The sequence below is a fragment of the Narcine bancroftii genome, chromosome 1 (genome assembly GCF_036971445.1).
Source record: "Narcine bancroftii isolate sNarBan1 chromosome 1, sNarBan1.hap1, whole genome shotgun sequence".
NCBI classification, from domain to species: Eukaryota; Metazoa; Chordata; class Chondrichthyes; order Torpediniformes; family Narcinidae; genus Narcine; species Narcine bancroftii.
Genome location: NC_091469.1, coordinates 259,555,070 through 259,567,482, shown reverse-complemented (window position 1 = coordinate 259,567,482; position 12,413 = coordinate 259,555,070). Strand labels below are relative to the sequence as shown.

The following is a 12,413-nucleotide window of genomic DNA, read 5'->3' as shown; positions in this document are numbered from 1 at the left end:
TTTCCCAAAGCGGTTCCAGCTGCATGGGGGAATTATGGGTACAAAGATGGCCATTGCTTGGCGCATTTATTAGACCTCTTGGTGACGGGCGGCACTATGGCACCACTTGCCCCACCTCCATTTGCTCCAGAGGACCCCATGAGGAACCGCTCCTCATAAAAGCGGCACAGGAGCAGCTTTTTAAGGTCGCTCCATAAAACGGCAAGTTCAGATTTTTCTCCGTGGATGGAGCCATCCTCGAACCAGAGGCCCGGCAATAAAAACACCTAAATTTGTGCTCGTCACTCAGGTATTTCCATGCAATATGCAATACATAGAATAATTAAATTGTCATGTTGGCTTCACTCTTTCATCCTGAGAGAAAATTTCGTTCTGGCCCCCTGGACATGAGTTTGATTTATCATCCCTGTGAACATTTCTGAAACAAATCTTTAGGTGGGAGCTGCAGCAAGTCGCTAAGTGATGTTTTTTCATATGTCAAATTAATTATTTAAACAACATGGAGAGACTTTCATAAGTCAAATGGAGAATTTTTGAATGCAAGATTCCTTTATTGTCTTGTAATAAAAGCAGGTGTAATATTACACTAAATTGTCTTTAATCTGCTGTAAGGCAGACAGATTCGCCATCAGCAGAAATTGCCTCGGAGTCAGAGAAAGAGAAGCAAAAGAGAGTCACCGAGTATCCGTGGATTCACCTCCAGTGCTCCCGCAGCCTCCTCAACCACGCAGGCTCCAGTCCAAACCATCCACAGCCTGAGCTCCAGATCCCAACTTCCAACACAGCACCCTAGGTTTGCTCTCCCATCTTAATTACACCTTCAGCCAGTCTCCAGCAGTGCGCAGCTTGGCATGAATTCTTTGACGCCGTCTCAGGCAGTCTGCATGGGTTCCTCGCCTTGAGTTGCCAACAGCCTGTGGGTTCCTCAGCCGCAGAGCCCCTCATTGGTCCGCCGCCATGGTTACCATCCCATGGGTCATCTTCTCTGCTTCGCCTTCTCAAATGGCGGAGGTGAGGGGGGGTCTCCCTGTTTTCTGGTGCCTGGCACCAGTCCTCCGCTTCTCTGGAGTCTGCATCCCCTCATGGCTGCTGCCAATCACAGCCGGCGCCACCTTAGGACTGGACCGTGCAACCACAGGATGTTAAATAAAGCCGGCGGCTCCTTTAACAGGCTGTTCCTTTTATTGTCACGTAATAGTACAAAAAACGTAATCTTCAACCTTTCCCTGCCGTAAGGCAAACAAAGAGTCACCATGAGCATTGCTGGAAGAGAAGCAAAAGAGAGACCCTTCAGAGATTCACCTCCAGCGTTTCCACGGTCTCGTCAGCTGCATAGACCATTGGAAAACTGATCTCCAGACCCGAAACTCCAATAGGATCGGGAAGCCTTCAGTGCCCGAGGCCTTTCTAGAGCTCTTCCTTGCCCTCAGCACTCTCTCGAATCCTCGTTTCGACACCTGGTTACCATGCTCGAGTTTCCAGCAGCCTGTGGACGGGAGTGAGTCCTCTGACCTCGCCGGCAGCCTGCAACCCGCGTGGATCCTTAAGGCACTGAGCCCCTTGCTGGTCTGCTGCCATGGTAGTCTTCGCTGTAGGTTCGCCAGCCAAGCTTTTCCTTCCGAATGTTCTCGTGCCCAGCACTGGTCTGCTGCTCTCTGGTGTCTGCGACCATTCGTGATATGCTGCCCAGCACAGGCGTCACTATCTTGTGTACAGATCTATCATGGTTGCAGGATGTTAAAAAAAAACACTGTTGGCTCCTCTTTATAGCCTGTTTGAAGCCGTCAACATCAGGAGTGGGCAGTAGGGTCCTGCTGAATAGTACTGTGTCCCTACTTCCCGTTCTCTCAGTCCGCACCACCAGCAGGGCTACCAACACAGTGGCTCCGGTAGGGCCGCCATTTTTATTTTCATGATTGAAAGATTCATTTGAAAGCTGGTGAAAGCCTACAGACTGCTCCTCACTTTATATTGGCACTTTGCTGTTTTAAGTGCTACGCCATACGTTGAAGCTTTGATCAGCAGTGCTGCAAGTTCTGAACTGCAGTGTGTTGCCGATGAAGACAAGCACTCCCACAGCAATTGCACTCCCACTTACTCCTGATACTCAAAATTACATAATTCTTCACATCCTCCTGACAAACCTGAACCACTTTAAATCTCTTGTGTTCCTCTCAACGCCAATTGTGCCATGTGCTTTATTATGATTTGCCAGTTTAAACAAGGAACTAGCGTTTGGCAGCAAAATGGTGCACAGAATTGGGGGTGGGGTGGCAACTCAGTGGAGTGGAAAGGAGGGAACGATAGAAGTAAACAAGAGGAATTCACTCCATCTTTCTCCAGATCAAGCTTGTTATTGCAGCCAACTGGCCTCCACCATGGAAGCTCAAGCACGAAGAATAAGCACTTGATTGAGATATCGGTGCCTGGGAAATAGAACATCGACACTAGCTAATGCCTTCAGGATTTAAACTTAACTAAATATTTTTTTTAAATGGAAAGGGTAGAAACTGGTGGGAGGAGGGGTAAGGTGAAAAAATATGGGAGAAAAATCAATTAAAAATGTACTGGATGTAATAATTAATCAGATGCTTGAACCTTGCCAATTTTCATGCTGCAAATTAATCTTCTCTCTCTATCCTCCAAAATGCCTGACAAATTGAAATCCTCCTTAAGTGGACGACTATGTTACTTATTCAATATTTATGAGACACATCTCCTGCCCGGGCGACAGCACTAATTTTACACTTGTAAAAGTCCCGGTTTCCAACTCTGGTGTTGGCTAAAGCTGACAGCTGCATCTGCTGTGGCTGCGCCTGTATATTCCTTATGGAGTGAAAACGAGCTCGTGAAAGGTTACATCTTCCAGGCTCCCCAGCCTTCGAGGGAGGAAAAATGCCCCTGGGACTCTGTGCTGGTCTTAACCTAACCAAAGTTCAGCAGGCCCTGTTCAACTGCCTGGAAGAAACCCACTGTCAGAAGGAAGCGCTTTAATTTATTAATTTAAGCTACCAGTAGTTTTCATGATTTACTTGATTTTTTTTCTATATTTTAACTTTATCATTTATGCAAAGTATTTTTTCTCACTTTTATTCACAATCTTGATTGTGGATGACAAAGACTGACACATTGACCGATGCGGTGAGGAGAGAGACATTCTGGGAGCTCACATGACTGCTGTGCCAGTACACCCCAGGGCAACACTGAAATACTGAATTGAGCCACTCTTGAATGACCACACTGCAATAAAAAGTGCGGCCAAGGGGCAGGTGACTGGGGAAAAGAATATTTGCCCCAGTACAGTGGTACTCGGTTTATGACGGAAATGTCTTTATGAAGTTTTATTTTCACTGTTTTGCTGAGGTACTCGGAGAAACAATCCACTGACCTAATCTCCTCTGCGCACTTGAGACAATGCAACAATTCCAGATGAATGACAAATGATAGTCAATGAATAATACACAAGCTGCAGTAATCTGCCTGATATGCAAACTGTCATCCTTCAGTTTCAATCACCTTTAAGATCACAAAAGTAGACAAGCTATAACAAGAGAAATTGTTGCACATCAGGATCTCAATAGCGTGCAATCAAAAATACAGGTTGGATTGCAGAATTGTATTGCTGGAGCACAAATGACCAAGGGTTTAATAACAAAATCAGGATAGCGGCACAATGTAACAGTTAAAGCAATCATACAGCATTCAATTCTAAAACTGAATAGAGGATAATATGCTTGGTTGTATGTGGCATTGATCGCTGGATTTATGCAGGGAGCTACAATAACCTGGATGTATTATTCAACTACAAATGGAATGCAGAATAAGGAGAGTGAACCAGCAATGAAGAGACAGTGATGAGGGAAAGGGCAATGATAAGAGGTTGGACTCATTTAGCACCATGAGAAAAATAGAGAGACATTCCAAGATAGTTTTAACAGGTGTTATTGGAATATAGAATGATCAGGATGTAGAAATTAAATACAAACCGTTGCATGGATAGTTGCCATTTACACAGAAATAATGTTGGAATGGTATTTTGCAAATAGGGATTTAAATGTACTTTTAAATGAAAAAGTAAGGAGTTAACAGCTATATTCAGTTGCTGATACCTGACTCTTGTATATTGATCATTCTCATTTTCATTTATAGTTAAACAGATATGCAAGTTTCTGCACCCCTTACATTGAAATTAGAGACATAGATATATCTAAAAATATCATCCATAACTGCATCCTCCAAAATCCAGAATGCATGAACACAATAATGCTGTTTTCTAGTCGTGTAACTACATTTCCATCGCATTTTTCGGGACTAGACTGCATTCTGCCTCAAAAAGTAATGTGTTAAACATTTGATCTGTCTGCACATTCCCAGTACAAAAATGCTTACAATTGCACTGAAGCCATCAACGTCTTTGCAGCTGAACCTTTATACCCAGCTCTTGTTCCATTTTACTCTTCAAGATACTTTTTCATTTTTCACAAAGCAAGATTAAGAATAAGAAAAGGCCATTTTTCCCCTCGAGCTATCTCTGTAATTCAATGTGTTTTTGTCTGAGCCTCTGTTGTATTGCCATGTTAATGGCCTTCATCTCGTACCCTTTAATAGAGAGGAGGCCAAAACCGTGGAGGATTGGAAGGGCAGAAACATTTTTGTTCACTCTGAGGGTCTGAACTCTGGAAGAATAGTGGAGGATGAAACCCACCTGACATTCAAGCAGGACCTGCTTGTTTATTTGATCAGCTGTGACTGACCGAGTGCCGGAAAGTGGGATGAAGGGCACTTTTCTGACCAGCAAGGGAACAATGGATCAAATGGCCTCCTTCTGCATCTTAAATTAACTATGAATCCATGTCAGACAAAGCCCGAGTTGACTTTGCAGAAGTGTATTCGTTAATGACTGGAGTGAATGATGCCAGAGCTCATTTTATTTCAGGGGCATGGCTTTTCATGTTGTAGCGCAAATACCAATTTAAGACAGGTTGCCTTTTTGATTTGTTCAATAACAGCAATTGATTTTAAATGGCCCATTAAGCCACGTTCACGGCACTGACAAGACGAGAGTGGTCCTCCTCCTCCCAAATAAAAGTGTCCACTAAATATAAAGACAATTGAGCTTGCATTTTTCAATAAAGATCTTACTCTACAGCATTTACAGTACCGAGGCAGTTTGCTGCTCTTCAAGGCTTCCTCTACATCCATGTCACTACTGTCAAAGTCAATGATTATAACATTGAAGTTTTCGTCTTTTGTTGCCTTGTAGAGATCTTCCATGTCTGTTATGAACTGCTGCACCCACCGGGCCTGATTCTTTACTGTGGAGTTACAAAGGAAAGATCATTGCTGATGTAAAGATTACTTGTTTCAATGGCAGAAATGTCTTTTGCACCTTGCCTTCCTCCTCTCCGGAGGAAACTCGGTAAACAGAGATCAAAAATTCAATTAGCCCATTTTTGCTGATCTTAAATACAGATATTTCTCCTAAATTATATTTCCCAGTGGCTTATTCAATGAATTGAACATTTCATTAATACCGACCGTTCTTCAAAAAGAGTTAATTGGCTGTAAAGCAATTTGAGCTTTCATTAAATTATGAAAGGGCCATGGAAAGATGAGTATTTTGTTTCCCCCTGAAAATTCAGTCTGAAGTTCCTCTTTTGTAGACTCGAAAGCATTGGTCCTTTGCCACCCACTCGTGAGAATCTGAACGAGAGTTAATCCATTACATTTTTAATACCATTTACTAATTAGGACCCAATACTTAGGTCAGATGCATACAAGCCTCCGAGGTATTAGCTTTTATTTCTCTTGTGGCTAGGCAGGCGTGTTGCTCAGATGGAGGGATGTTACCCCGCCTGATCATGCTCAATGGAAACGTGACGTCACATCATGTTTAAACTTGGAGAAGATTAGATGCTCAATTTCCGACTTGAATTCAAATTTTCAAACACTGTGGGGACCCTTTTTGAGTTACTTTCATAATCTTTGATTTGTTATGAAGGTAGAAATGTTGATTAATGAGGTAATTTATCACTTCGATAAGAATTCTGTCTTTTTTTTTGGCCAAACAACTTCTTTCTTGGTAGTGGGTTTAGATTTCTCTTTTATAATAAAATATCAATACAATATAATCTGTTTAATTAAAATGTGGGATACCATGGATAAAATGATATGATTTAAGTGTAATATATCTTTCTGACCTTTAACATATATCCATTTGGGGATATATAAGTCCCGCATCGGCCACAAACGAGCCTGCAGCTGACGTGGACTTTTTACCCCCTCCATAAATCTTCGTCCGCGAAGCCAAGCCAAAGAAAAATTTGGGGAGGAGTCACGTGATGGAGTAGTGGCTGGTAGGAGAATACCAGCCCTCTCCAGAAAAGAAGAAATAAAGTGAAGAAAATACAAAGTTCAAGAAACACAAAACACAACAAATAAAAGATAAAGTTGTGGAGAAAAGAAAGAAAATGGCACCCAAGAAGGAAAAAGTAAAAACAACGGGAAAAAAAGAAGAAAAGATGCCGGAAGAGAAAGGAGAAGGCCTTACCTGCATGAAGAAACAGGGAGCCGTCGTGGAGAAAAGAGCCCGCTCCCCAAGGTTGGTGACGACCCTGCAGAGTCGCGACCTCCCGACCGCTGGACTACAAAAATGGCTCTCTGAGCCAAACAGAAGTGCGCAATGCGCACACTAAAGAAAAAGAAAACACCGACGGGAGAGGACCCAGCTGAGGAGCGAACTAACACAGTGCAACCAGCTGAGGGATGCCCGACATCAGGGTTCTCAGCTGGAAGAAGAGGAAAGCGACAGGAAAGGGAGTGATAGGAAAGAAAAACAGCAACATATATCCATTTGTAATTTTGGATGTGAAATTTCAATGTTAGTAAAAATATTGAAAAAGAAAAGATGTAGTTTTGGAATGCTGTGACTCATCCCACCATTCCTCTCTCTGCTGCCTCACTCTTCTGTATCTTTCTGGTGTTTGCCCACTGAAATGACTCCACAGGCACTGAACAAAATTGGAGTATGTTGCTTGTCATCTAGTTAGAGGCTGAATACAAGGATATAATTTTTAAGAAGTGACAAGATTATTCCACACTTTATACTCCTATGATGTAAATTTTACACTAAATGCAAAAGCAAATAATGTAATGATTTGATGGTTATGGTTAATATTGGTGGGTGGTGCATTCATAGACTGCTTGAGATTTATAAAATGAATTACCGTACTTTTTTTTAAAGAATCATGAAAGCAAGTCTTGTAGCTTTACAATGTTGGTGACATCAAAGCGAACAAATGGCCCCAAAACAATGAATTCAGGAAATTTATAAATCATTGCTTACCTAGTAGAGTACAATAAATGATAAACTCGAAGCCTCGAAGCCTAAGGTGAGTGGTTGCTGAAGAGGATGAGTGGTGAATTACAGAGAAGCAGCAGAAATATTACTGTGAGTGGCAGACATAAAGAGAATAGAGCGTGTGTATGAGAAGGTTTGTTTGCGACCACAGTTCCTTTGTGAAGAGAGGAAGGTGGGGGTGTCTGGGCAAAGCTGAATTGCTTTGCAAAGGCTGAGAATGGCTGGTGATTGAAAAACACACACGCATGAAATGGAACAGCTCTGAGAATTTGAAGGGAGTCATATCAAATGGGAGAACGAGGTTGAACAGGGCATTATAAATCAGATCAAATCTGAACCACGAACACATTTATATTATCGAATGAGCCAGATAGTTCTAAAATTGGGGAGCAATTAAGGAAGATTTCTATTTTAATTAAGATTGGCTATTTTTATTGATGGGATATGGCAGATAGACAGTTTGTCCTATTGTCAGGTTAAATCTCTGGTGATTAGAACTCTTCAGCTCAAATTTCAGTATTGATTTGTTTGTTTACTTTGAGCGCATCCTACTTGCATGGAATTGCAGGGGGAACCATTTTCATCACCTTTAATCCAAAATTCTGTGCCAAAAGAAACACACTATTATAAATGAGAGAAGTGCTTTTCAAATTTCCAAGTAAATTTCCAAATTTACAAAAGTTCATTTCAATTAAGTTCTTCCTCACCTGGAACTACAAAGTGCACCATGACATTAGACCTGATACGCAATCCAATTGGTTGGCATAGGAGTGGTTTGGAATATGGAACATTCTGTTGAGTGGTCTCCTTATCTTGCAGTTCTGTTGTTACTTCAATCCCATCATCTTGTTTGCTTCTGTGTAGCAAGAGGTAGATGTAATCCGTCAGACGGACCACTTTCTTTCCCTTCTCCATGAGCTCGAGTTCAATGAGGTACCTGTTACCACGAGCAGAGTCCCTTCGCTTTTCCACATTAATGATCCGCAGAAGTGTATAAATCCTGTTGAAAGAGGCAGAGAAAGTGGATCCCGTGAGATGGCAAAGAAACGCTCTTGCTCATGACAAAAATTTGGCGGCACGGTTAACACAATTCTATGACAGCCCAAGTTACCTGGGCCCAAAATTGGCACTGTCTGTAAGGAGTTTATACATTCTCCTTATGACTGCTCCGGTTTCGTCTGACCCTCCAAAAATCCATGTGGGGTTTGTCTGTTGATTGGCGTATTTGGGTGGCATGGGCTCGTGGACCAGAAGGGCTGTATCTCTAAAAAAAATAGTCCAGGGGATTATAGGAAATTTTGAGAGGCATAGATTGGGTGGGCAGTCACAGTCTTTTCCTCCAGGGTAGAAATATCAGATACTTGAGGATATGCATTTAAATGGATTTAATTTTTTTTTTACAACACAGTAGAAGCTGACTCCAGCCATTGAAACCTGTGCTGTCCAATGACACTCAATAAACCAACAGCCCCATACATGAGGATGGGAGGAAATCAGAGCACCCGGGAAAACCCAGGCAGGCCATGGGGAGAGCATACAAACTCCTTACAGACAGCACAAGAGTCGAACTTGGCACAGGCGCTGTAATAGCGTTGTGCTAATCACAACGTTAAATGTGACACCCTATATGAGGAAGTTTTATTGTAAAAAAAACTATCTGTGGTAGTGGTGGAAGCAGACACAACAGTTGCATTGAAGAAGCTTTATGAATATACAGGAAGTGAAGAGATATAGATCATATGAAAGCACCAGAGATTTAGTTTAATGTGGGCATCCTGTTCCATGCAGACAGCATGAAGGGCCTGTTTCTGAGCTGTACTGTTTGATGTTCCAAATATAAGTAAGTCTGACAATTCCAATAAGAACTTTTACATCCAAAGGAAGGTGCAACGGTCCGAATGCAAGCAGTTGAGGTGAATAGTATTTAAGGAGGAGATATATCTGTAGCTGAGGGAGGAAGGGAGAGTGGTTTAGATGAAAGAAGTGTGAAGCGTAAATGCCAGTTGGGCTGGATTCATATCTGTATTGTAAAAGTCTATGAATCATTTCATACATCAGAATCAGGATTTATTGTCACGAGTAAGTCATGAAATTCGGTGTTTTGTAGCAGCATCATAGAGCAAACATTCATATTATAACCATCTTACAACATTATTACGAAAAAATAAAAATAATAGTGCACGAAAAGTAAAGCAGTGCCTTTGGTTCATTGAATATTTGGGAATCTGATGGCAGCGGGGAAGAAGCTGTCCTTGTGCCGCTGAGTGCTTGTCTTTAGGCTCCTGTACCTCTTCCCCGATGGTAACAGAATGAAGAGGGCATGGCCTGAGTGGTGGGGGTCTTTGAGGATAGAGGCTACTTTTTTAAGGCACTGCCTCATGTAGATGTCCTCGATGGAGTGAAGACTGAGTTAACAACCCTCAGGAGTTTATTCTTGTCCTGAGAGTTGGCACCTCCACACCAGGCAGTGATGCAACTGCCCAGAATGCTCTCCACATTTCATCTGTAGCGGTTTATGAGAGACTTCGGTGACATACCGAATCTCCTCAGACACTTCAGAAAGTATAGCCGCTGGCAAGCCTTCTTTGTGATTGTATCTGTCACTATAAAAATATTTCTTGTCAGCGTAGGGGCCAAAAACAAAAATGTATATATATTGTTTTCCCTAAGAAGTCCAGAAAAGTTTTGGTTTAAATGAGAAATTTTCAGTAGAAATCCAAAGCAAGAGAAATGTATCTCAGGCCACTGGCAGTAAAAGTGCAGAAGAGTTTCAGCCTTTGGTTATATCCAACCCGGCATAGTCAGCCGTGGAAATCAGTTGGTGGCTAGCATTCTCAATAGGGTTTACCACTGATGGGCAAAGCCAAATTTCAATCCTAAACAACAGAAAATTAGATACTTTCATTTTCTCGGGGCAAACAGATTTGGGCCCCAAATGCAACCTCATCAATTCTGCCCATTATCTTCAGAGTCAATAAATGAAATGGTTTTCAACCACCAGTATGCTGGACATCAGATTTGATTTTTATAAGATAAAAAAAAATATGATAACTCAAGAGGTCATTTTCTTTTCAAAATATTTTCATTGAGTTCATTACATATAGATAACAAATCATTTGTATACATGTAAGCACCCTCCCCCCCCAAAGAAAGAGAAAACTAGATGAAACTAAGTTGAGAATTGCTTGATCAACATAAGGAACAATAATTTGAATTGATCTGTAAAACCATGTTAAACCCGTTTGCTGAGTTAAGCCAAATAAAAAGAAGTGAAAAAAAGGAAAAAAAAAACGACATCTAATTTACCCCCTCCCTCTAATCAAGGTTACCTTATATAATAAACAAAAATGAAAATGTGGATCCAATGGTGAGCCCCTGATCATGTCAATACTGGTTCAAACAAGAAAGCTGGGGATGGGCGATAAGTGACAAAGATTCACAGAGGTGAGTTATCTGTGAAACATAAGGCGTGGAGTGCAGAGAGGGCATTGACTTGCAAGCCCAGGCTCTGCACCCAATATCTGCACTAAAAGGGGCACTGATCTACAGTTTATTACGTTCTGCCAAGCAGCATTGATAGAAAAATTACAGCACCAATTTTGCTTTCACCAGTTGCAATTAAACATTTATGTCCCTACAATCAAGACACTTTTATATTGTGCAATATTTACTTTGGTTGAATGCATCTGCTTCATACATAATTCACAAAGGCATCTCAGCTTTAATTTCAGTCTGAATAAAGCACTCGGCTTTCTTGCTCCCGTCTTTTATGGAATCACAGAATTATTACAAAACAGGAGGCCATTCGGTCATTGCCGGATGCTGGCAGATCAATCTAGACATCCCTATTTCCCACTCTTTCACCTGCAATCTATTCTCCATCACATGTCTATTCAATTCCCTATACAAGGCACTGATTAATTCTGTTTCAACCACCCCAGTAGGCAATGGGTTCAAGATACAATCTATTAATCAGGTATAAATCCCTGATGTGACAAATGTAAAACAGGTGATCCCTCTAATTCACATGTTCTGGACCTGCCCTAGCTTAGAAAAAAAGTTTGGAAGGAAATTTTTCAAACTTTATCGGTAATACTTGATTTAAAACTGGAACTTAACCCATGTTTAACTCTTTTAGGGATACTCCAAGATGATAAAGATTTACTAACTTCAATTCAATGTCACAATCTATCTTTTTCTTCGTTGATGGACAGAGGTGCAATTTTGATTAACTGGAAGGATAATACTCCACCTACAAATACATAATGGCTAAAAGATATGTCTTGCTTAAATCTGGAAAGAACACGATATGCTATCAGTGATTCAAATATTAAATTTCAAATAATAAGGGGCTCATTCATGGACTACTGTCATAACCTTTGGAGTTAGTGTTGATTTGGAATTTTGGCGTGGAGCTGCCTCTCTCCAAGACCGTGCCACTTGGATGTCTTGAATGTTGATCTTCCACCTTGCTTAGGGGAAGGGGATTAGAAATTATTTCTCTTCTAACTGTTATATTTTATTGCATCGTTATGTGCTTCTGAATTTGTACGTATGGTCATTATTGTAACTTTTTTTCCTAGTCCTGTAGCACATTTAATAATCGCACTGTTCAATATTTTTTATTGTTAAAAAAAATCAATAAAAATGTTTTCAAAAGAAAAGATATAATCTATCTTGGGGGGAGGTGTGGGGAAAGGCTTTCCTTTTATTCTGGGATGATAATGCTGTTTTGGTCTGATCGAGATTTGGAGCTTAGAAGAAAGAGGGGTGACATTATTCACACATACAAGATCCTATGGGCGTTTTATAAGGTAGATGTTAACGACTGGGAGAGTCATGATCAAGTGAGTGTAACAACAAAATACTGGCACGGGCCGTTTAAAACTGAGGTGTTTAGAAATTTCTTCTCTCAGAGGAAAGTGAATCTCAGGAATTCTCGTTAAAAGGCAGAGCAATGCTGGAGGAACTCAGCCAGTCTCGTAGCATTCACAGGAGGCAAAGATATATTACTAATGTTTTGGGTCTGAGCCTTTCCTCACAGTATGAGTAA

General features: G+C 41.2%; 1 protein-coding gene across 11 annotated transcripts in view; it reads right to left on the bottom strand.

Moving 5' to 3' along the window:
• The window catches only part of LOC138742262 (N-acetyl-beta-glucosaminyl-glycoprotein 4-beta-N-acetylgalactosaminyltransferase 1-like), a 710,446-nt gene that overhangs the window by 63,146 nt on the left and 634,887 nt on the right, over positions 1-12,413 (bottom strand). For all 11 annotated transcript variants that reach the window (XR_011344024.1, XM_069896414.1, XM_069896402.1 and 8 more), the window contains 2 exons: positions 8,068-8,360; positions 5,162-5,315 (listed from right to left, as the gene is read on the bottom strand). Coding sequence is in view for 10 of the 11 variants with exons in the window: in XM_069896414.1 (XP_069752515.1) it covers positions 5,162-5,315; positions 8,068-8,360 (447 nt within the window). In the remaining variant the exon portion in view is untranslated. The remainder of the gene's footprint in view (positions 1-5,161; positions 5,316-8,067; positions 8,361-12,413) is intronic.